This window comes from Perca flavescens, chromosome 1 (genome assembly GCF_004354835.1).
Source record: "Perca flavescens isolate YP-PL-M2 chromosome 1, PFLA_1.0, whole genome shotgun sequence".
Classification (NCBI taxonomy): domain Eukaryota; kingdom Metazoa; phylum Chordata; class Actinopteri; order Perciformes; family Percidae; genus Perca; species Perca flavescens.
In genome coordinates, this window is record NC_041331.1 from 4,951,134 (window position 1) to 4,977,970 (window position 26,837).

A 26,837-nucleotide genomic window follows, 5' to 3' on the forward strand; every position below is an offset into this window, starting at 1 on the left:
CGATTAGTACTTTAGTATTCGAGTATTCAACATTACAGGACCAGGATGGTTAGTGATGCGCCGTTACCGATACTGATACTGGTCCGATACAGTGTTCGTGTACTCGTTAAACTACTCCGAAACAACCGCACCGGATAGGCTACCACTCTAACGTATCACTGCATGTGACGCTAGTTAAGATTACACTTGGCAGTGAGTAACGTTAACCTACTGTAGCTAACAGCTAGCTTAAACATGATTAAAAAGCTTAAAGCTAAACGGTCTAATGTCTGGCTGTATTTCACTGGCAAGGATTCCAACAGTCGGCAGCTAAAGACACAAAGTAGCTTACCGGTGTTGTGCTGAAAATATCCCCCCTAACCCTCCCTTCTTTTTGTTCTAATCTTAACTAGTCTTTTTGGTGCCTAAACTTAACCGTCGTCGTCACATTTCTTCAGCTAATCTGACCTGCAACGGCCGCGGAAACGACCTAACCTCGCGGTGCTCTTTACCCTTCTTGCAGTAACCTTTTCTCTGCTAAATTTAACTGGAAATGCCGCTAAATGCAAAGGGGGGGAGAATTTCGTCAGGGGATATTTTTTGGCACAACACCAGTCTATTTCAGAACTGTTAAATCCTCATGCTTTTCTGAAGTCACCGGTGTGGCAACACTTTGCCTTCCCCGTGAGTTATGTGAACAAACAACGGGCACCATTGGGTGGGCACCGACGGGACTTCATGGTGCATTCAGGTACACCTCAAAAAGTAATAATGCATTCATGTGCAAATTATGCATGTTTTCAAAGTAAGTGTTACTTTAATTGTATTATTAAGTACTGGTACTCTGTATCGGCAAGTACCCAAATGTAAGTACTTGTACTTTTTCTGAAAAAAGTGGTATCTGTGCATCCCTAATTATATACTGTTTTTTATATATATATATATATATACACAGTATATTATAGGCCAGATCCATTATATTACAATGTCTGTTTGTCTTTGGAAAGCCCACAGAGGAGTAAGATATATCATGCTATAATATATGAAATTTAGCATTGTCATTGTGTTGAAGATGCTATATGGTGGAGATAGGGAATGGAGAAGACAAACTGAAAAAAAGTGAGCACTTAGAAAAAACGTATTAGGATGGAGATACTGGAAAAAAGAAGAGAAAAATGGAGGGAGGAGTGAGAGGAATGGAGAGGGAGATCACAGGTCCCTCTTGATTCATCCTGATTACAAGGGTAGGTTAAGGTTAAGTGACATGACCAAGTCCTGCCTCTGCTCTTTCTCTCCCCCACCCCCCCAACCCCTCTTTGTCTCCCTCTCCCCTCATTTAAAGGTGAGCAGGGACTCTTATTGGTTATGCGACCCTGCCTGAAGTTATGTGTGACTATTGTCAAGAGCGAGGACCTTTTTATTTTTTACACACAGCTGCTTACTGCTAAATAGTGCCTTGTCCAGAAGGGGACAATCTGGGCCTCTAATTGCTGTCACTGAAGCCTAGATTCATTATGTGACTTTCCCATTAAAATGTGAGCATTAATTTGTATAATGAAATATCACCCTCTGCAGTGTGTTCATTAGCTGTGGCCCCACACTGTAGCGCCACAGCCGCACAATGTTAGCTACCTAGAAAACTGTGGTTAATTTTGCTAATGGATATTTTCCCACTCACTGTTCAAGAGGAAATTAATACTGTAACATTAGCTCTTTAACTTTTGGAGAAATTTAAATTCACTTCATTCCTTTCAAGCTGGTGCGAGCCGCTCATTAATCTCCGCGTTGCGTTTGCACAATGCCGCCTCGACCGGCTCGGTAAGCAACTCCATTGTGTCACTCACGTTGCATTAGGATGAAGGGGACGCTTCGCCCATCATCTGTGAATTTCTCAGGCGTTGTCACTGGAGCACAGAGAAGGATCTTTAACCGCTGCAAAAAAGCCATGTTGCGGATGTAATCAGGATGTCACAGTGGGGCTGGTGTGATTAGGTTATAGCAATGATTTAAAGGCCACATATTGGGGATGCATCAAGCTCTTTTTCTCCAGACTACGCTAAAGCTGTGCTTAGATAGGCGCACGGCCAGAGATGCATTCCTATCCAAAATGACAACATCCTTGCTAACTTTTCCCACTTTTGCTCCAAGGTGAACAGGCCTCGAGATGAAGCCGTTTTATTTGATTTGTTTGTGTTTCTGAGATATGAATGGATAAATGTCAAATGTACTGTGTGGATGAAATTACATGGACCTACTTGTCTGTGTGTGTTTTGCCAAATGAGTAAACGCCAGGCCTAGGTCGAGGCCTCCGCTTCCTCCATGATGAAATATGGCCCTCATGGGTGTCCTTACTGTACGACTCAAAGCAGACATAACTCAGGTCTTTCACCACCAGATAACAGATGCCCCTGAAAACCACCACGATCCCCAGCTACTGGAGGGAATCTGGGAGATGGCCCGGCTGTGACCTGGATGCGCTATTTCCTAATTATGTGACTATACACCAGACGTGTTACTGTAGCATGTAACCCTTTAAAAGCTATTCCTCTAATTCCTTTGCAGATCTGAGTTACACTGTGTTCCTCGTATTATGGGGGGGGGTTACAGTACGGGTGGTCTCTTTTCTGCCTTTAAAGTGCATGGACATGGGAGAAAAAAAAGGCAAGTGAGAGAGAGAAGGAGAATAAGAAGAAAAGCAAGGATTGATTTTTCAGTGTTTTAGCCTCTGCTTCTCTGCTGGCACTCGAGGATTACTTCGACGTGAAGCGAAGAAACTGACAAAAAGGTCAGGGCGGTGGGACTCAGCTTTTCAAGAACATCAAGAGCAATGGAGGGGTGTACATTTTTGATTGATAGGGGAATTACTCTAAATGACTGGATTGTTTCTTAATTGTAGTTTTAGCCACAAAATAGTGTTTTATTCTAAAATCTTAATTTTTCTAAAAAAGACCATGTGTTTATTTGACTTAGTTATATATGACATCACTCCAGTGGTGGAATGTAACTAAGTACATTTACTCGAGTACACTACTTAAGTGCAAATGTTGAGCTACTTGTACTTCACTTGAGTCTTTTCTTTTCATGCCTCTTTCTACTTCTACTCCGCTACATTTCAAAGAGAAATATTGTACTTTTTACTCCACTACATTCATCTAACAGCTTTAGTTACTTTACAGATTAGGATTTTTGCACACAAAACACATGTCGTTTATAAAATCTGATGTTTTATTATAAATTAAAGTAGCCAACAATATAACGGACTAGAAGTCCAGCTGAGATGATGAGACCATTAAACACACAACTGTTTGGATCCTTTCCACTTTCTAAAATGGGAGGATTCTTCTGCATTGAGTACTTTTACTTTCAATACTTGAAGTACATTTTCCCTGATGATACTTACATACTTTCCAATGCAGGACTTTTACCTGTAATGGAGTAATTTTACTATGTGGTATTAGTACTTTTACTTAAGTAAAGGATCTGAATACTTCCTCCACCCCTGCATCACTCACTGTGATATGAGTGCACGACAGAAAACAGAAACATCTCAAAAAAGAACTATGTTTTTGGCAATTAATAAAGCCTTTTCCTTTTACGTTACAGATATCCGGCGTCACTCTCATCCAGGTGATCTGTGTAACCTGTAGGCAAGGATCTTATAATGCCTTGCTCAAGGATGCTTTGACTGGACAAATGGTGGTTACTGTGTTCCGTTTCGGCACCTCTAATCACGTGAAAACCCTGCAGTTATCAGTAGAAATTCTCTCCGCAAAAACATTAACCCTTGTGTTGTCTTCAAATTTGACCCGTTTTCTAAATGTCTGTATCAGCAATATGGGTTTCTTTGTTTCTACCTAATTGTAATTACCCATTGCAAGTACGACAAAAGATCGGATCTCTACTTTCATGGAATTTTGGGTGTTCTGTTCAATTTTTAATTAAGTTGGTGTTAGTGGTGTTCATATATGGTAGTGAAAGGAAGTGTAAAAAGGGGCCAAAAACATTGAAAAAAACTCGCCAAAAGGGTCAAAAAAAGAGACAAAAACGTCAGAAAAAGTTCAGTTTTGACCCGGGAGGATGATAAGTGCATGGTCCAACGGAAGACAACACAAGGGTTAATGTTTGATTAATCACATAAGTTAATTATGAAGCACACATGCCAGTCTTTGTGTTGCTTCTTCTCTCTGTCATATATGTTTTGTAAATGGCATATTTAGGACGGAAAGTAAGGGTGTGTTGGGTGGCCACGATCTTTCCTTAACTTTAACCATATCCGGTCGCAGAAAGCAAAAAACTGAAAAGAACATTAGCCAAGGTCCAATATTGACATGCTTTTCTGGTGATAGTGTTTTTAATTAACAATACTTTTAATTTCAATTAATCATTCAAATCATAGATTAATGGAAAATACATATAATCTGCAGAAGAGCTGAAAAGATTATTGGATTAGTTGTCAACTATTTTATTAATCGCCAACTATTTTGAGTCATTTTTTTATGGATTCCAGCTTGTTAAATGTGAATATTTTCTAGTTTCCTCTCTCCTCTGTGACAGTAAACTGAATATCTTTGACTTGTAGACAAAACAAGACATTTGAGGACGTCATCTTGGGCTTTTAAAGGCAAAACGTTTTAACAAATTGATTAATTGAGAAAATAATCAACAGATTTATCCACAATGAAAAGAATTGTTAGTTTCAGCCCTAATCTGGACTAACTATTCTCCAGCAATAAGATGGCCAAGTGTCTAAATATCACAATTCACCCATTCCAGATTGGAAACACTACCCTGTGAGAAAGAAAAAATCTGTAGAAAAATGGATAATGTCCTGGCAGAAAATTACCAGTACCTTTTCGGTTAACCCTCCTGTTGTCCTAGGGTCAAACTTGACCCAGTTTCAAAGTTTTTATATCAGAACATTTGGGTTTCTTTCAAGACAATTGACAAAATGTAAAACAGAAGGTTCCATGAAACGCTCTTCACAAGTCAAATTTAGGGATCAATTCACTACTTTTATTGAATTTGGGGTGTTTTATTTAATTTGATAGCTTTATTCTGACTTAATTTTGACAGTCTGTGATTATCCATTAACATCCTCTGATCTTAAATAGTCAAAATATTTCATACTTTCTGCTTTTTTAACTCAAAAGTTAGATATAATTTCAGATAGCCTACAAGAGGTTTATTGACCATAATTTCCAAAAATGAGTGTAAAATAGTGGTAATAAATTGTTGTCAGTGTATACTGTTGGTAGTGGGGAAAAAAAGTGCAGAACATGTTGAAAAATGCTACAAAAATGTTGAGAAAAAAAAACAAAAACATCGGAAAAGACAAAAACATTTAAAAAAAACGGCAAAAAAAGTGTTAATTTGAAATTTTGAGCCGGAAGGACAGCACAAAGGTTAAGTTTACGGACATTTCTTTTAATCTAAGGGAAAAAATCCGTTGATTTACAGTACATCCTCTGTACCTTTTTAAACGGACAATTCTGTTAATCCAAAAATCTAATTACGGAAAACAGCTGTTAAAAATCATAATGAAAAATTCCTTTCAAATTGATATAGTATATTAGGCTGTATTTCTACTGGCTTTTCTAACAGTGTAACTCCCTGTGAGATGAACTGAGAGGCTGCGGCGGGGCCCAGCAGCCAGGAGTAGGCGTCCTTGTTGTAAGGTGACCTGTGCATGGTCTAATTGTGACTTTAGCCTGGATAGTCAGTGGGGCGTTTGTACCTTGAAGAGGGTTAGATCTCTGGCTACCGTCCACAGTCCACATCATTACTCTGACTGCAGCCTTAACCTCCCAGCAACAAGCAGAAGGGCCCGGAAGCCCTGCTTGGTGAGATGTATGGGCAGAGAGAGAACGCAGCTCAGAGGGGTTAGGACGCTTGACTGGAAAATAAAGCTAAATCTATTAGGCACATCATCTCACACATATCCCTAAACTGTGGACAGGCCGGCTTTGTTTTGGCTTCCAAGTTATTGAGAGTTAGCGAGTGTGAAATTGCCCTCGGAGTGATGTCATTGGAGGACACTGAACCCTTGTTGTGTTAATTGGAGCTCAATGCAACGAGTATGGAAAAAAAACAAAACGGAATAACGGCCTTAAGCCTCGATGAGGGACCCTGTTAGGAAACGCATGTTCCTAGCCGTGAGTAGTTTCATTTATTTGTATTTCTGTCGAGTTGAATAACATGCATTTACAATCGAACATCTGATAAGACCGCACGGAAAAAGATCTCTGGGATTACATCTCGTGGACTAAACAGGATTATGATTTAGGTGAGAACTGCAGTGCGTGGTATGATGAACTGGGATCATTGGGCTTTTTTAGGGTCCTGCTTGTTTTTTCACGGCATCGTCATACTGCGATTTGGAAAGTGTGACCATCTATGCATTTTGGCGGTAGTTTGTACTGTAAGAAGGTGTCTCTTTCTTTCTTCATTTTTAAATTCAATATCTAGAAATGTATCTTAAAGCAGGGGTCTTCAACGTTTTTTAAGCCAAGGACCCCCCTAACTGAAAGAGAGATGGAACAGGGACCCCCTGCTACATAGAAAATTAAGTTGCATATTAAACTGGGCCTACAATAACATGTAGGGCGGCCTAAAGCCTTCATACCTTTGTTTGCATAGGCTATTAAAATAGCCTAATAATTGTTAGCATGATTTTATAAATCATGTTTTAATGTTAAACTACGTAACTACACATAATGTTAAATACATGTGGCACAGTGAATCTGATGAACTGTATCTGTGGATGGCTACCTTAGTGAATATCTTGCCTATAGGCCAGTATGCCTATTATCAGTTGAGATTTATACTGTATTTGCTAATAATATGTTGGATTCATGTTAGGACTTTTTAATTTTTGAAAAAAACTTAAAAACTTAATAATTTGGAGGCCCCCCTGCATTGACTCTGAGGACCCCCTAGGGGTCCCGGACCCCATGTTGAAGACCCCTGCCTTAAAGTATTACTTTTTTCGTCTGGGCCTTTGAAGAATTCCAGACAAAGGGCTTCCCAGAGACAAGTAATGCAGTATCAATTACAAAACCAACACGCAATCAATTCATCTGCATCACATCCATCATATTTTAGAGGCAGATTGACTCCAATATCTGATTAGGCCAATATTCATAAACCAATATGTCAGTCCAAACCCAGAAGGGAATGTCAGTATATGTAGGAAAGTAAATGTTGCATGAAGTACAATAAATGTTTCAATCGCTGGAGAGAAATGCACTCCATGCCTGCGCTTGGCTGTTTTTTTTTTTAAATATATACTGACCTGTGTGTATCCGCAGATGGACTTTGAGATGATGGGAGGTGCGAAAGGTCTTGCCACAGTAGGGACAATCCTTGGAGGACGAGCCCACGCTGCGTTCCCGATGCTGGGACAGAGACGGCTGGATGCTCCCCGCTGCCTTCCCCAAGTCCTCCCCAACATCTGGAGCACGCACACAGAGACGAGACAAGGAGGGAGAGACAAATGGAAAGGTGTGTTGAGTGCCACTTCAAACCAGCCCTCCACACATCACAACACGCTGTTGTTGTTTTTTTTTCCCCCTTCTACTTCTTCTTCTTCTTTCCCCTCTGTGTGTCAGTCATTGTCCCTCGTTTCCCTTTGCGCGAATGTGCGAATGCCACAGAAAGTCGAGCGCATCAAACGGGGCTCACGGGCCGCGTTATTTTTCCCCTTCCGTGACAGAACGCTGAGCTTATCAGTTCCTTTAGAAACACCATAGTCCTGAGATACACCCACCCACCCCCTAGCCCCCACCTCAACTCAACACACACACACACACACACACACACACACACACACACACCCTCGACACCACCACCTGCGCCACCACCACCTCCTCCTCGCCGTTCTCCTGCCTTTTTCTTTTTTTATCCCTGCTATCATCATCATTCCTATTAAGCATATGCCGGATGGCGGTGAAAATTAACAATGCAAAATAAGACAGAAAGAAAGCAAGAGGGAAAAAAGAAGAAGAAAAAAGGAAGCAAAGTGAGGGAGATTTGGGCTGTGTCAGCATCGTAGGATCTCCTCGCATCTCTTCCCCGCGACCCGATTTTGACAGGTAGCTGTCAGAGATATGATAGGGTGATAACGGTTTTGACCCAGCCCCTCCGCCACCCTCCTCCTCTCCCCTCCCCCACCCCCAAAAAAAAAAAACAAAAAAACGATGATGCACAGTTTAGTGCAAGAGCAGTCTGTTATCAACACAATCACCCTCCGAATATGAATTTCGAAAGATGAGTGACGACAACTTGGGAATGTGTTGACAGCAGCATAATCGGAGGTGAGGGTGCCATCATCAGATTGTGCACGGTGGCCGCGTCGTTGCGATTGGTTAGGAGCCTGTGATGTGCTGACATAAGTTTTTAAATAAAAAAAAGAAAAGGAAAGAAACTTGAAAGAAACAAAAGAGGAGTACACAACAGATGCTCGCAACGTCTCGTACTCTTGAAGCTGTTGAATTAAAAATATCTGTACCAGTTCAAATAGCGTTTGGGTTTGATTCGTTGAGGTTCAACATCAAGCTGCATGGCGCAAAACTGTCACCACAGATTTATGGATTTCACAGCAAAGGCAAAATTCATAGGAGAATATTTCTTTTTTCTTTTTTTTCATTTTGGTGCACGCTGCCACATTTTTATTCATCTGGAATGTGTAGGGAAAGTTAGTGGCCAGTGCAGGAAGTCAGGAACTCTGTGCTCATGAGCAGACCCAAACGGAATGTGCAGATATATATATATATATATATATATATATATATATATATATATATATATATATATATATATATGTGTGTCCTGCATTCTGGTGAATTTTTATGCCACCACCATTCCACCCCTCCTCTGTCGGGTGGGGGGGAGTCAAATAAGGTTTACAGAATGGAAAGACCCGAGTCAGCAAGTCCTCTTCCACACTGACACTAAACACACAACTCCATTCAGCAACACTGCTATCAGGCTGAAGGCTATTTATCACAACTGAAAGTGAAAGGCGACCTAAATGTAAGTCTGTGACAATACGCAGATACTAAATACCAGCTGCTTCTACTTGGGCTTGGCAACAGTGCGCTTTAATTCTGTGTACTAGCGGGGGGAAAGAAGCCGGGAGACAGTTTTTTTTTTTTTTTTTTTTTTTTTTAAAGCAGATGTTAAACTGTGGATCTCTGTTTAAAATGACCTTGCTTACCACATTGTTTTAAACAACATGTGATATTACACAGAGATTGGGAGATAAGTGGGAGAAAAAAAAAAAAAAAAGAGGAGTGGAGGAAGACAAAAACAAGTCCTATACAGAGGAGGCATTCAACAAGGTTGCCCATTATTTCCACTTGTATAGCGGGGACAGAGGGCTGGCCCTCCCGAAAATTCAATTAAATGACAAGTAATAAAATTTGTTGGGTTGTTAAAATGGAAAATTGAAAACAGCACTGTGTTTCATTCAATCTACCTAATGTACATCCACTTAAAAATTGCAACGTTTTCAAGGAAATTCTGGACATCGTGACAAATATTGGGACCTTCATGATACAGCTTCACGCAGTTTACACCAAACACATATTGTGTGTGTATTATCGCAGGTGAACATATAATTTCTCTGCATAATTTCAGTACTGTGTGAACACATCATGTGGCGGCCCCCACACAGTATCCTTTTGCATTTTAATTTGAATGCGTTTAAACGACGGCCTGTGTGGACAGAAAAGAAATAAATAAAAGCGACTACAATTCCCCCCGGAGCTCGGTCCAGGACTGCACCATACTGTAGCCATAGTCGCCTCCTCATAAACATATTCGAGGGGTCTACTGTACAGATCCCCTTTTGGCAAAGATTCCCCAGATCGTGTAGCAGACAGTAGCCCACCTGCCCACCCCAGATGGGGCTAAAAATAAAAACAAATTAAAAAAAACACAGATTAGAAGCAGGACAAACACCACACCACAGTTCCAAACACACACACACACACACACACACACACACATACACACACACACAAGCTCAACAAGCTCAGCATGTCTGTCTCTCTCTGTCACGCACATTCACACACACACAGTCCTTGTGTGTCAGGGTTAATAGTGCTCCTGTAAGAGGAAGACACATTACTGAGAGGATGAGAGTGTGCTCTCCTGGCATATAACAGCCCTTCAATAATAAATGGGCTTTACACATTCACCCCCCCCCCACACACACACACACGCACACACATACACACACACACGCACGCACACACACTACAAAGAAAGGTAAAACTGAACTTTGGGTGGGATTCCTCACTCTTCGTGCCAGTGTGTAATTTGAGTGGGGGCACCAGAGGTACGCACAACACGTGCAGCGGTGGAAGAAGTATTAAGATCCTTTTACTTAAGTAAAAGTATGTAAGTACTAGGGCGATAGGGGAGAAAATCAGATATCACGATGATATTCTTGACCAAATTACCTCGATATCGATATTGCGGCGATATTCTAGGGTTGACAATTGGCGCTCTAACAAAATATCTAATGTCTAAGTGGGGACAAGGCAAATTCACTTTTTACAGTCACTTTACTGTAATGCAGCCTTTAAAACCAGGAAAAGACACCACTTGCGTCATATCACGATATCCAAAATCTAAGACGGTATCTAGTCTCATATCACGATATCGATATAATATCGACATATTGCCCAGCCCTAGTAAGTACCGTCAGGAAAACGTACTTAAAAGTATGAAAAGTAAAAAGGACTCAATGCGGAAGAAATCCGCATGTTTTAGAAACAATCAAAGCAGTTCCGTCAGTCAATGTAAACTAAACTATCCCACGAGGCGAAATTCACGTGGTCTTACACACCTCCTTAAAGGAAAAAGAAACCCCCGACACTTTAAAATACGGTCTGTACGCACAGTACTATATACATAAAACACAATACGTACATAAAACTCATAACCAACAATAAAAATAGTATCTAAAGTGGAATATTTGCAGCGATAAAAGAGAAGTTAAAGTGCCGGCTGAGTGTTTAATGGTCTAATCAATTCAGCAGGACTCGTAGGCCGTTATATTGTGGGCTAGTTCAATTTGTAATAAAAAAAAATCTGATTTTATAAACCGCATGCGCGTTGTGTGCAGATATCCTAATCGGTGAAGTAACTAAAGCTGTCAGATGAACGTAGTGGAGTTAAAAAGTACACTGTTTCTCTCTGAAATGTAGCGGAAGTTGAAGGCGAAAGAGGCGTGGCTAATACTTTTGTGCTTAAAGTGCAGCGCTTGAGTAAATGTAATGTAAGTTACATTCCGCCGGCGCGCACGCGTGTGTGTGTGTGCGCGGCCCCACGTCATTCTCCGGGCAGCCCAGTAAAGCCGGCCGTCCTGCACGCTTGTCTTTAATCAGTCGACTGATCCGCAGCTTTTTTAATGCGACTGTTCCAATTACTGTAAAAGTCATACTGCTCCATATAACCACAAATATTGACACTTTATTGCACAACACATTTATGACATTTTGAAGGTCACCCCGTATATTAGGCATCACGGTACACAGCTGGGGGTGTGATGTTGGGTGTTGGGGGCTCTCAATCGCTTGTTGACACCCGGCCGTAACTATCCTCCGAGTATTGATTTTCCTTTCCACATCGTCCATCTTTTTTCTTTTTTTTTTATGCAAAAGAAGATTCTCTGTTGGAGACGGAACATTAAAGTGATTGTCACAGGTGAGCCTGTGGCTTTTCTTTTTTTTTTATAAAGCAGCCTGTAAAGGCCAGCTACTATTACTCCCTTCATTTTTGCTCACGCCGTTATGCAATTAGGAAGGCCTGACATTTTCGTTTTTGGAATCTTGAAATTTCACCGTTTTCACATGTTGCCGAATTGCTGGAATTGCACGAAATGTGCATTCAAAAAGGGGGAGAATAAAATGGCACCAGGCCATCCATTTAAGCACACTAAAAAGCATACTAATAAAGATTGTACAGGGTGGGAACGGTTTGCGTCTTACCCACGCAACGACCAATAAAATCCTGGCTCTATCGATGCCTCAAACTTAACATATTGAAATGTAAACGAATTACAGTACATTATTACACGTACACTTATCATTACATGTTTCAAGTGCATTTTTTTTTCTGTAACTGTTGCAGAGGAGAATCTATAATGATATGGCAGGGGAAGAAAAAACAAACAATGTCTATAATTATTTGATATTTAATTCAAGATCAGTATTACCGAGCCAGTGCTTCTCTCTCTCGTCTAGCCCGCGGGCTGTGTTGACATGTTTTCCTTTGGCTAAAACCAGCCATTAATCCCCACAAAAGATCGTCATTTATATCAATTACTTAAAAAAGAGAAACATTTTAATTAAACGTTCAAGCCACAACTACTCCCCCCCAAATATTCTCTCGTCAAACTCAAACATTCAAACACGTTCTACGAAGCCCTCAATCGCCTCTACCCCGAACGTAGAAAAAAAATTAAACTCAGAACTGGGACCGTGCTAGTACAAGAACATGACAGAGAGAGAGGGCGGGAAAAAAAAAAAGAAAGAAGAGAAATCCATGTATAATTCAGCTGTATCTGATCTGAGACCAGCTCCTCTCCCCTCTGCCTTTACTGGTGTCACGGCGGCGTAATGGAACATGCCAGAACAAAGGCTCTGAGATCAGATTGGAGCAGAGTTGAGCAGGCCATCTGGGAGGCAGGCTGAGTATCAGTCACTCTGCCTGCTGTCTGCTGCACTCACACTCCCCTCTGACTAACTGTGTGCGAGAGTGCAACTGTGTGTGTGTGTGTGTGTGTCTGTGTGTGTGAGACACCTCACTCCCATCCGACAGCACGTCACCAGGATCTTGCAACGATGCGTCGCCACCGCGGGGATACGCCACCAGGGCTGCCTCCACAACTGACTGACAAATATATAAATTGATAAGGATCTTTATGTGTGTGTGTGTGTGTGTGTGTGTGTGTGTGGGGGGGGGGGTGTACCCCTGGGATAGGGCACGCTGCCTACTCCTTTACAGCGACCACACCCAGTTCCCATTAACGGAGGAGAAAAAAAAATACAAATAAATAAAAAAGGCAACAATAATCATCAACAACAGCAAAAAAATAAAACTGCAAAGCCAATGACTGTGTGTGTGTGTGTGTGTGTGTGTATATATAGTGTCGGGGGGGGGGTGGTTGCCAGTTCCTTAATGGTCTTCTTTCAATCACACTTTGCACTCTAAACGTTCTGCGGTTTTGATTAGTATGATATCACTTTCAGGAAATAAAACTAGGGGTGGGTGGGGGGGGGCCACATCAGTCATAAAAACACAAGATGTTTTTTTTTTTTTTTTTTGCCTTCTCGCTCGGCCATTATTCTAATGCGTCACGTGGCTGCCGTCGAAGCCCACGCCGTGGCCCTCACCCCCACCCCCTCCCCATAGCCAAATAACTGATTGGGGGGAGGAGGAAGAGGGTGAGCGTGTGAGTGTGTGTGTGTACAGTGTGTGTGTGTGTGTGTGTGTGTGTGTGTGGTGGTGGTGGTGGGGGGGGTGCGTGATTGACGGAAACAGTTTGAAAAGGGGAAAGATATTAAGAGAGATTGGGTGAGAGGTAGGGAGGGAGGGAAGGAGAGGGAGAAAGAGTAAAATGTGATGACATCATTTGAAAGGCATTAGGCTTTTAAAAATGCGCCCGGGGGGACTTGATTTCCTTACACCAGAGCAACACAACACCATCCGGCCTGATGCTCGCTTGCTCTCTCCCTCTCCCTCTCTCCCTCTCTCTCATACACACCTCCTAACACCCCCCTTCCCCTCTCGTTTTTTTTTTTTTCTTTTCTGATTTGGACCACTGCCATCTTTGTGAGCGTCTGGTTCATGCAAGTTAATCAATTTGAGGTTTAGTTACACTGCTGATGCTAGCATTCCAGCCACCGCTAGAACGCAATCTGAACTCGCAGGATTTATTAACCAAACACCAATTATCATTAAACACCACTGCATTATCCCCCCCCCCTTCCTTTTACTACCTGACAAGGACTACTTAATGAAATTTTAGATTAAAGTTATTTGGTGCATGATTTATGGGGGGAGGATGGTGGGGTGCCCCTCTCTCAGTTGCAGATGCTTTTTGGTTTTTTTTTTTTTTTTTTCATCCAAAAATTCCAAGGCAGTACATCAGAGATCTGAGGAATCTCGAAGGTATTACAACAACCAGGTCTGTAGACCAAAAAGAAGAAGAAGAAGAAGAAGAAGAAGAAGAAGAAAGGAGGGAAGGGGAGGGTGGGTGGGGGGGGACAAGAGAGAGAGAAAAAAGAAGCAACGGTGCTCCAAATTATACACAGCATCCTCACCTCAGACTTGATGTTTTACTACTGACCCTTATCGAGCAACAGAAATAACACCAAAGACAAATTCAATTGTAAGGATTAAAAAAATAAATAAATAAAATAAAATGAACACAATTATGAATAAAAATAAAAATAAAGGAACTGCGAGTTGTTGTTTACCCCGCTCAGTGTTTGCGAGATGAAAACAGCGGCAGAATGTGTTACATATAAGGCGGTGGGGTAAACAGGGGCACCAGATGTTCTTTGATGTTAATAATGGCATTTATTATTAATATTAATTAGATCGCATTCAGCAATACATTTGGGCCATTTCCAAGTCAATTAAGCAAAATGGCATTCGGGAGGATGTTGAAACGACATTTTAAGGCAGGTGTTCAGCGCTCCCCTATTAAAAACATTTTCACAGCTCCTGAAAAACAGCCCATTCTCGGGCCGATTTTTCATTTATTTCCTCTTTTGTTTACCCTTCCTCGGTATCCCTCTCTCCTGTCGGTGAGCGCCACAGTTGTGACCGTATCTGAAAAAAAAAAAAAATAACCATATTGGAGGATTGGTTCTAGATATGGCGCGCATTATCTAATTAAAAAATGTACAGTATGTGCTGATTGGGATAATGCACACATGTCAACCCAGACTGCAGGGGTGGCAGAGGGGAGGGGGGTTAATCCAGATATGAAATCATGATTGTGACCGTCGTGATGATAATAATAATAAAAAAAAAAAAAACATACTTTGAGGATTACAGGCCACGGTTTTCCAAATGACCGCTTGGCGCCGGGGTGTGCGTTCTCGAGGAAAAACCCGACAAACTGAACTTTTAGCGCCAAATGGGTTGGTTTTTTTTTCATGTGAAAAGTCCCAACGCACCCTAGCCGAGTGCGCCAACGCACCCTTATACCGGGACACAAGGTTCCTAGTGCCGTCGTTACCGGCAGATACCCAGTTCTACCGAATCTAATTAGACAACACAAGCCAGAGGCCTCACACCAGGCGGTGCCTTGTCTATATAATCTAAATAATCCCTGGCTATAATGTGTAAGGATAAAAAACAAAACACACACAGCCGTTCTAAAGCTCTATTCAGTTTAATCTAGACCTCTGAATAGGGTCCTGCCACACCTCACGGACCCAGTGTGTGTTTATGTGTGTGTGTGTGCGCTCATGGCTCTGCTTTTGGCTGCGAGCCCTTTTTTTTTTTTTTTTTTTTTTCAAAGCTGGTGGAGGCAGCAGCCCTACAATGGTACATTAACAATCTGTGCGTTCATTTATCAGGGTGTGCGATTTGGACTCTGCGTTCATGGCGCGCTGCACTTTTCATGGCTGAAAATTAATGAACAAGCCTCCCCTCGCAACAAACACGCACCTGTGCTGCAGAGATGGTAATCACAAACATTTATATTTATTAGTGAACGCCAGCACTAAAAGTGGAGTTGTGAAGGAGGAACAAAAAAAAAAAAAAAAGAAGAAGAAGAAGACAGGAAAACAGGAGGAGGAGGAGGAAAGACAGTTCTCTTTTTCAACCTGGGTAATGAAAGGATAGCGGTTTTGGTTGTGCAGAATTGTGTTAAAAAGCTATTTGTTTGGAGCACTTTCTTGAATGAAAAGGGGTGTGGGAGTGCAGGATATCTATTCACGGAGTGTGATCTTCACGCTGGGAAGATTATTTCTACAAAATCGGGTGAAGGGCAACGGCGCAAAGAAAAAAAAAAAAAAACACACCTTGGGTGCTTATTCTAAATGTACAGCCTATTTGCCGATGCCTTGAAAAAAAGCTGTAGAAATAATAGAATTTGGGAAGGGGCCAAACCTCAGTCGCCATCACTATGCAGGTGGAGATGAGGGACAGTGTTGACAAAAAACCTGTTTAGGATGATTTTCGTTGCCTCCTTTTTTTTTTCTCCATTTGTCTCTTTCCACTTCTCTCTCTCTCTCTCTCTCTCTCCCCCCACCTCCCCCCTTTCAGACTGACAGAAGGTGGCTCTCTCCCTCAGTAAAGGCTATGCCTCTGCGCAGCTAGGGGAAGAGGAATGGTGCCATAAGTTTCTCCCTGGCACCGGCCCACCTTTGTTCCCCCCCCCCACACACACACACACACACACACACACACACACACACACACACACACACACACACACACACACACACACACACACTCAAGTCTGTTTCAGGCTTCAAAGAGCATTGGAAAAAGACATACACACACACACACACACTGATACACACATACAAATGTTTGAGGGAGCACTGATGTCTCACTAACTTTATCATTCTAGCAGGGTGATCATAGCCCCGTTGAGAGGTTCTGGAAGATGCTTGAGGGTGTATGAGGGTGTGTGTGTGTGTTTGTGTGCGTGTGTGTGTGTGTACGCATATTTGTCTGTGTTGTCCACCACTTTCTGAATGCATGCATGAGAGCACAAAAGGCAGATGGGGACAGAGGTGGGTGTCTTTTAGGACATGAAGACAATTACTAATGTGTTTGTCTGTGCGTTTGTGTACACACACACACACACACACACTTGCCAATTTGTGTGTGTGTGTGTGTGTGTGTGTGTGTGTGCTTGAGTGTGTAGTGCTATAATAATCAGGGTGTATATTCATCATGCCCCCTCTCAGTCTGTGTTGGCAGGAAGTGGTGTGGTTACCATTAGTGAAGGATGACTAGGTCACTGTCTCTTTTACTGGGATACTGCTGGGTTTCTACGGATAGAGAAATGCAAGAAAAGCAAAGGAAAGGCAAGCGTTTGAGATGAGTGAAAAGGTGAAAAGACAGATGAAAGAAATTAAGGAAGAGGGAAAGGTGCAATGGACATCACAGGAAGGGAGGAAAGCAATGGGAAATGAAACGAAAAGACACAAACTAATGGAAAAGGGATTGAAACAAAAAGGAAATATGAGAAAAGGAGGAGTAGGAAGAAATGGAAAAAAAAGATGATGACATGGATACAGGAGAGTGGAATATTGGGAAAGTAGAAGAAAGGATAGGGGGGAAAAGAAAGGAATTCAGACAAGTGAGAAGCTGAGAAAGGAAGGAAGGAAGGAAGGAAGGGAAGAAAAGGAAAAGGAGGAAAGGGCATGAAACATGAAATAGAAGGAAGCAATATTAATAATACAACAAAACAACAGCACTTAACGCGAAAGAAAAGGTGTAATATGGGGAAAACGAGGGAAAATGGAGGGCGAAGAGATTATAAAATGACGGGATGTTACTAAAAGAAAGGAAAGGAAAAGGGAACAAGCAAAGGTCACACTACAGAATCCTCTCTGGTTATACACTGGCCACATAAAAGATGACAACCATCCTGTTGCACGGCCCCTTTAACGCTGAGTAAAGCAGAACTCCTCCCTAAGCTACCATTGATTTCCTATTCATTCCCGTGCATGCTAAATCAACAGCAAGCACAATAGGCCAATCATCAAACTCAGCTACAGTACCAGCACTTCCATCCCACCCTCGACCCACCTGGCACTGGTCACAGTCTATACTGTACGTGGCATCAACGCTCTGCACACCGCAGCCATTAGTGGCGTTATTCTCCATCAATGAAAATGAATCAATTGAGCCTCATTAAGGGTGCATATTAAGGTGGAGTAATTATCGAGTGGGGAATGTACAGTGATCGATAGCTCGGGAAGCATAAATGTGCACTTAAAGACATATATTACCACAAGGGGCGATGAACACTTTTAACAAGGCCACTGTGGGGGGGGCCAGAATGGGTAAATCTGCTTCACGTCATGCATACATACTGTGTGTGTGTGTGTGTGTGTGTGTGTGTGTGTGTGTGTGTGTGTGTGTGTGTGTGTGTGTGTGTGCGCGTGTGTGGTGCGGGAGAGACATAGCCTGGTCTGGCAGTAAATCCAGAGACCAAGGACGCGTCCCGTTTTCCTCTTCTATGAACTTGTCCAGTGTCTCGGAAAATGAAATAAAAAGATTTATACTGTAGCTGCAAACATCCTGCCTGTGTGTGTGTGTGTGTGTGTGTGTGTGTGTGTGTGTGTGTGTGTGTGTGTGTGTGTGTGTGTGCGCGTGTGTGTGCGTGTGTGGACACCAAATGAGAGATAGAGCCACACTTTAAGAATAAATGAGAGAAAAGGCCCAGCGAGGCGAGGGGAGTTTTTAAATGCTAGGGGCCGTCACCCTCTGGCCACCCGCGAGCAAACACACACATACACACATACACACACACACACACACAAACACTTGCACATAGTGACACGCGCACACACACAATCCCATGCATAACGCCTATTAAAGAGCACGCTCTGTCCCAGTCGCATAATTTTAATTTGTTATGAAGGTCATTGACAGCAAGTAATAATCACCATTGGGGATCTAACAATTTGCCATTTCGGAACATTGAGGCACTGATGACTCAACTATTAATAGACTCAAGCCCCCCCCCCCCCCACCCTGCCCTCGCCCCCCCTGCCTCTACACCCCCTGTCCTCTTAAATGACTAAAAAACGATTCCAGTATGTTTAACACTCACACATCGCCTAAAAAAGCCCATATGTCTTTATCCCATTCATCTTTTTATTTTTTTATCTGTGGAGGGATATATGACATTTGGAGGCAAATTAACGGGAAGACTTAAAGAAACCCGCCGAGGGAGTATCTCCTGAAAAGAGAATTACATTGTAAGAGAAGTAAAGCGGACAGCTTTTTATTTCTCCTTTTTTTATTCCTTGCTTTTACAGCGATGTCTTGCGCAGAGAAACCGTGCTGAGCTTATGAATTGTTGAGCATCCCTCCCCCCCTCCCCATTTACACATACAAACACACAGAGAGACACAATGACAAGTTTCATTTTAGACCTACTCATTTATTCCTTGCTTCAGCGTCGCCCGAGCCATTCAGACATATGTGTCTGGCATTTGTCGCCAAACAAATAAGTCCGAGCTTAAGCTATTTTTATCAAGCGCGAGAGCGTTTGGTCTTTTTAAGTGATCGTCAGTGTTTGGGGCGAATAGAATGGGAGTTGGAATCCTTTATCTTTCAGAGGCTCAACAACTCAAGACTAATTACAAATTAATCTGGATCTGGATATCTGCAATGAGAGGGGCCCCAATAAGAACTTGTGGTGTGCTAAGAGGAACTATCTGTTATATATTTATAGGGGAGCTCAACGCGTGGAGAGGGAGGCCGGAGATGGAGGCGGCCAAAGCCGAAATAAGAGAGTAGCACATAATTGCTTGCCTTCTATTTCCAAGCAGCCACATCAAGGCTGAGGATTGTGGATATTAATAATTGATCATTAGCTTGATAGGGCAGAGCGTGCTCAAGTTTTTAGCGGCGGAAGTTTGATGGTCGTTTCAGGTCCCTCCTCGGGGTCTCGAGCACTGTCGCTGTACTTGCGGAGAAGGTCAAGTGGGCTCATTGTTATAAATGGAGCACTATTGCCCTAAACAAAAGGAGGTCATGGCAATATAATCTGTTGTGTATTTAATTACATTGTGTTGTTTCAATTTTTTCCCCAAAAGTTTTTCCGAGAGCCTGCAGGGACATAAAAATCCATGAATCCAGATTGAGCATGAAATTCAGAGTGATGGACATGCAGTGCAAAGGACCACAAAAACCCAGCAATGTTCTCCATTATAGCTCTACTCACTACTCACTTTCTCTTTGCGCAACGATGAGTTGCGTCTGATCAACTCAGATGTTCGGGGAAGTCCATCCACGTACATTTTGTAAAACGACACAAGGAAATATTTTCGACTTGGAATTGTTCAGTATTACCATGAAGCCTGATGTTCAGTGACGAGTCTACAGCCATCAGCTTCATGCCCTTCATAATTCCTGTACCGTGGTTAAACTTAGGCCTAATCCACACGTACACAGTTTTCCCCTCCTTCATTCATTCAAAAAACAAATCTCATCCACACATGCACTGATCTCTGACAAATCTCTTTTTAAATGAAAATGCAAAAACACATTCATGCGCTGTCAAACCAACAGGCGGCAATATATTCCTAACCCTGAAGCCATGTTGGCCAGTCAAGCAAAGAAGAAGAAGATGTTTGCCCATCACAAGCCTGAAGAAAAGCTATTACCGGCAGGCTACCTGGCTGCAATGGCGCATTGATTGCTCCGTAGCGCATTCGGACATCTCTGTTCCTTAATATAGTGGAAAAGTAACTGTACACGTATGTGTAAACGTGTAAAAAAAAAAGAAATCCCGATTGCATCTGTTGCCTCACAAAGGAGATAAGGGCACACACGCATAAACTTGTTTTTGATGAGTATAGATATAAAAATCTACGATCGTTTCCAAGAGTTTCAGCCTTTGCAGTGCTTTTGGGAAACTAGGCCCTGTTTGTGTTCCTTGCAACTGCCATTGATCAAGAGTAAGCAGAAATCTGACGTAGAGAAAGCATGTCTCCACGCAGAATAGCCTCAGCGGACAATCGTTCATACAACTTCCAAGTCTTGATTGGAAAAACACTTGCTTTTGGTCAAGCTCCCGTACGTGCACTGGGTGCAACAAGCGAAAGCCACTTGGCTACACCGAAAGAAGCGAATTCAAACACTCGATCACTAACTCCTGGAGCCCACTGAACATCTGACTTGGGGACTGTGGCGGGTGCTCCAGTAGTTAACTTCCTGTTGAGGAAATGGGCTTTGATTTGCTGCCTGGTAGCCGGGGTATGTCACTCTCTATTACTCACTCCGTCTCTACAGCTAGTGTACTCTGTACTCCCCCCCCGGTCCCATGGTAGGGAACCTCTGGGCACCTCGACTGTCGTTTAACTGCTTGTGGCACGAGGCAGCTGAGGAAATGGGTCATTAAATCCAACGAGCTGGGGCGAGCTCCCCCAGTGCCCCAGATCTGTTTCCAATCAGATAGCCTTCTTTTACAGGAGAGACAGAAAGAAGCCTAGCACAGCAGCCCAAAGCAGACATTAGCGTCATGTGCAGCCCAACACTACTAATAGCAGCAGCTAACAAGGACTGGGGCATTTATTTATTTATGTATTGTCATCCCAAAGGTATCTCAGCAGTGACATCATCCCAGTCCCTCTGTGGATTTCATGGAAAATTTGCTCCACACCTGCTTTCATGCACAGTCCCTAAAAATACTTGACCACGAGTCACACACACATTAATTGCTGCTGCAAAATATAAAGGCTATTCAAGGTTCATATTAGATTTTTAAATCAATGCAATGTAACAGATCAGTTTGATGTGTCAATAACTGATTTGGAATTTCACAATTGTATTTTTTTTTTCCTTTGTGATACTCCGTGGGAGACAAATTTAAGAAATTAGAGGCAAGAATTCACGAAAAAATAGCCACGCTAGCGGCTTAGCTGCAGGGGGTGATGATGTCAGTATGTCAGCCTTAAAGGTGTGGGAATTTCTCCCATCTAGCGTTGAGATCATATATCGCAATCAACTCTCTCGCGCCACGCAGTTCAAAGTACGTTTTACAGCTACGGTGGCCTTCACGCTTTTTTTCTGATGACGCCGGTCTCTTGCCCTTTTAATCTCCTTTTTCTTATTCTGGGCGAAGAAGAAGAAGACTCCTGTTCCTGAAATTTGGATTTTGAATACAGTATGTGTGGTCCTCCACGTTTCCTTCTTCAAACTTGCCGGGGCCGGGAAGCTACGATACCCATTAGCAGCGTTAGCAGCACCTGGGAGTTTATCACGTGACAACGAAAACGCGAAAGGCGGAGCAGTATGTCCTCTATGTCCCTTACCGGCTAACGTATTTCAAGATGGAGCATGAATATGGAGCGTCTAGCCCAGTTCATGCAAATGCAAATGTAAAATTTCAAGCCAAAAGGAATACTTGGAATTGATGGTGGTGATAAATATTCATGAAAAAGATTGTGAACGGGCAACACCGATTTTGATAATGAACAACTAAACACACTGGACCTTTAAATGTATCTAAAATATTATGGACCGCCATGGACGTTTCATGGGCCCCAGAGGATAGAGCCTACTGACTTTGGTGAAACCCTGGCTTTTTCTTTCCAAATATTTGGTAAAAACATTCATTTTCCCCATAGAGAATGATTTCTAAAGACTTTTGTGGTCCCACGATTTTTCCTCAAGTAACCACCGACAGGTTGACATTTGTGGTCCAGAGTGAAATAACTATTATGCGAGTCATGCCCATGAGCAATGGATAGTTAAATGTGGCTTCCTGGCAATTCTCAAATTGGCATTATATTGAAAGCAAGGTTAGGTATTCATACTTCAGGATCAGGCTATTATGTGTTATTGTGTCCATTGTAATGTATTGAATGACTTATTTTATTTTTTTTTATATTAATTGAACTTGGTGGTTTCCAACTCAACCTTATGGAAATCAAACCTTTAGGGGGGGAAAAAAGGAATTTTGAAAGTGCTCCTGTTTTGACATATATGGAAAGCAATGTGAAGTAGTTTTTAATAAATGATATGGTCAAAGTATTAATAAATGACAGAATGAAAGGACCATTTAAATAAAGGAGAAAAACACAGTTTTTTTAGATAGTCTTTTGAATAGCTTCTCCGGCACAACCGACCGTGTACTTCTATTTCTGTTAGAAATTCTTAGTCAGCCACAGAAGAAGAAAAAAATTAATTACCCTGATCACTCCCATTCTGACATAAGGTCTTCAGTTGGATCTCTGTGACTTTCCAAGACTGTGACTGATCTACATCTACAAAGGAAAAGGGCAGACATTTTGCAGGAAGGTAAATACTTCAAATGTTAGCATGGGGAGCGTTTTCGATTTGTCCTTTAGGAAGATGCTAACGTGTGATACACCATGCCCTCCCTCCCTCCCTCCATCCCTCCCTCCCTCCCCCTCTCGCATTCATCGGCCTCACAAACCCGTCTCCCTTTCTCCCTTTTCTTCCTCTGTCATTGCAAAATGCAGGGCCAGCGATATGAAGAAGAAAAAAAAAACACACTACACACACTTGTTGCCCGGACTTTATCGCTACATTATTCTCGCTGCTCCTTCCGTTCATTTCAGAGAAAAAGATAAATGAACGACGTACATTTTGTGCACCTGTCCTCCCCTCCCCACCTTCCTCTTCCCCGAACGATAAGGGATTTCATTAACGTGAGAATGCTTGGGCTGAAAGAAACATAATTGCTTCAGTGTTGTTGTCCTCTCTGCTGCCGACGCCCTAATTTCCTCCTTGCCTTACTCTTGACTGTTAAGTGATCATTATATCAACACAGGGGATGGGCCAAGGGTAAAATATTGACAAACTGCGGTCACGTTCATGCAAAATACTGAAAAGAGGTGTGTGTGTGTGTGTGTGTGTGTGTGTGTGTGTGTGTGTGTGTGTGGTAGAGGGTGATGAAATATAAAAAAAAAAAAAAAAAATGACTAACAAGAGTAAGGGGGAGGAAAGGAGAAGGAGAGCATGATGGGCGAGGGAGAATGAAAGGTGCTAATAGAGTGACAGCAAGGACGCAAAGTGATATGATCACAGAGTCCAGTAATAATTTAAACAACGGGGTCCGATCCGTCAGCCGCCCCCACCTCCTCCCTGACCCTGATGGATAAGTCTATGTAAAAGATACATACTTCTTCTTTTTTTCTGGGACTTGCCATTTACACAGCATTGCACCTGAAAGCCGGGCGGGACAATAGACAGTTTAAAATGTCAGGGAACTAAGTAAAGTAAGAGAGACGGGGCGACCGGCGGAATCGTAATCAGAGGAGCTCCGACTTTCTACAACCGGCTGACGACGGGAGGAGCGTCTGGCGGAGGAATGCACGCATGTGCACGTGCACATATGTGTGTGTGCCTAGACACACGCAGGCTCATTGGCGTACGGCACGAACACATTCACATGGAAGCAGAGAAACACACAGGACACATTTTGTGACACTTCTGTCTGAGAGCAATTGCAAAACCATTCAATTACATACATGTGTGCGTGCACATACACACACACACACACACACACACACACACACACACACACACACACACACACACACACACACACACACTCCACACACCACAAGTTCAACATCTGTGCAATTAGCAGAAAAGATCCCTCTGTTCAACCTTCATTTCGTGCCTTTAGCTGACCAGTCGGCGACCAAATCGATCTCGTTATGGCGCGACATCACAAAAACGTTCAGTGGTAGTCTGGAAATGCATGTATAGGATTTACCTATCTATCACTGAGCAGACCTGGCTGTTGAGCCCGAGCCAGCGCCACATGATTGTGTTAATTAATCTGCCATTGTGAGCATGGGGAACAGCTGCACGGGCTCTCGTGGCTGCGTTGTCAAAGCAAAACAATGCAATGTTAAGCTTCCCCCACTGAATCTTCCATTACAAAGGAGCCCCAACAACAGGGCTAAATTCATGAATCCACAGATCAATTTTTACCAGCACTAATGTCTGACCTTTAAAGTGAAAAAGGGATTTTTTTTATTTTTTTATTGTTTTTTTTAACGTGATTCATTTGGGCTCGAAATACGGTCAGATATGTGATACCTAGGATTCGGGCCAAATGTTCGCCCACCCCTCCCTTTTTTTTGTAGCCTGGAAAGCAAACACACTGTGGAGAGATAGAGATGCTGAGAGAGAAAAGGAGGAAGGGAAGGGATGGACAGAGGTTGAAAATGAGCAACAGAGAGAGATGGAGGAAGGAGAAGAGGAGAAAGAGAGACAGAGATCAGGACAACAGAGACAAACAGATGAGTGGTAGGAGTCACCAGCTGGGCGCTGGTATTTTAAAACAAAACGTCTAACGCGATTAGCGGGGATCCATCGATCGGTGGCGTGTGGCGTTAATTTCGACCGGGGAGAGGGGGAAATAGGAGGAGACAGGGGCGTGTGGGGGGTGAAATAAGCTTTTGCATGTGCTTCACGGGTCAAATTATAGGTGAACAAAAGTGTTCGTGTAAGACATATGAAACTAAGGGTGTGAATCTTTTGACGATGTACCACTATGGGAAATCGGAGGCGACAGCTTCATTTGCACTTATTTAAATCTATGCATGTTTTTTTTTATGCAAGTAATATCCACGGGAACAGTAAACTGAATGGATTAGTTAATACACAGCAGACAGTCGCACGTACCGTGGCTCTTTTTCCCGGCATTAGTGCTCCACAATAAGACAAAAATCTCACATTCATTTAGAAACAACATTGACCAAGGGAATGCATAAATAAAATTAGGTAAACTCTGCTGCCACCGCAAATTATGTCTGCAATAAAAGACTTTGCAAATAAATGGTTTAGCACCTCTAATTGAGTTCACAAAATGTTTTATTTTTTTTTTCTCCAGCAGACAAACCATTCCACTGCGTTCATTACAGCTCCACTGAATTGCAATTGGGTTGCTCGCAGAAACCACAGCGTTTCGTCTTTAATGTGTGCGACCGGATTCATCTTTGTTTCAGAGGCTGCGTGCGCGAGCTGCGCGGAAGAGACGGCAGAGTGGCGTGCCCCCTATCGCACGCTCTCTACAGTGAATGGCATGGCCTTGGTGCACGCTTGGCACTTCCAGAGAGATGGTGATGCACCCCGAAAAAAAAAAAAAAAAAAAAAAAAAGTCATCAAGATGCCTGGCTCTCGCCCCGCTCTGCAGCCGAGCCCTTCTGTCTCGCGGAAAGCCCTCCAAACAGCCCACTGAGCACGCAAGACATTGGGAGAGAAGTCATATTTACGAGCATCGAGATGTACTGTGCCCGACCCATCTGACGTGTCGTGTTTGTCACTGCCTTCATGTAAAGAAGGGGGGCAACGCGACTGATCATTTCTTTCAGGTTTGAATAAAAAGGGGAAAGCTCAGGGAAGCGATAAAATGGGAAGCAATCTGAACGGCAGATGAAGGAGGCAAGACATTTTCCTTCTCCCCGTGACACTGTCTCTCAATCTGCACCCACTTTTAGTCTGCCAAACACCAAGTCAAATAGTGACACTGAATATGGCAGTGAATTCCAAATCAGTTGTTCAGTTGCCATATTCTCGATAGACTGCACAAATGTTCTTTTTAATTCCTTTTCCTTCAAGAGAGTTTTTGGTACAGTTCTCGGACACGCGGCGTTTAAAACCATTGTGAGTGACTTCAGCCTCCACGAAGCGTGCACGCGCGCGCCGAACATACAGCCTTGAAAGCTTACAGATGGGGAAGGGTGACATGGTGCTGACTCGCATCTCAAAAGCGACGCTCGCTGCAGAATCTCACCTGTCCAACGCGCTGGATTTCAGAAAGCCATCAGATGTTGGCGTTTACCGCAACACTGAGCAGCGGCGAGCATCCGGTCGGAAGACGCGGTGCACTTACACTTGACAACTCAACAAGACACTTGGTTAGGCAAGAACGGGTATGTAGTGACGCCGGAAAAGAAGGTTGATATCTTGTCATTATCTTCTCCCTCATGGCTTTGTTAGTATTTACAGCTAAAATGTTACAGAAGGTGTATCGAATTGGAAGAAAGACTTTTCTTTTCTTTTCTTTTTTTCCCTTCCTCCTGTGGTATACTGTGCTGTCGGCTCCCTGATTGTTGGAGTATAAAAATAATCGTCATGGAAATAGATCGCATTGA

General features: G+C 42.8%; 1 protein-coding gene across 5 annotated transcripts in view; it reads right to left on the bottom strand.

The window, feature by feature from the left end:
• The window catches only part of znf536 (zinc finger protein 536), a 336,960-nt gene that overhangs the window by 59,821 nt on the left and 250,302 nt on the right, over nt 1–26,837 (bottom strand). For all 5 annotated transcript variants that reach the window (XM_028578215.1, XM_028578234.1, XM_028578208.1 and 2 more), the window contains one exon: nt 7,271–7,429. In XM_028578215.1, coding sequence (XP_028434016.1) covers nt 7,271–7,429 — 159 coding nt within the window. The remainder of the gene's footprint in view (nt 1–7,270; nt 7,430–26,837) is intronic.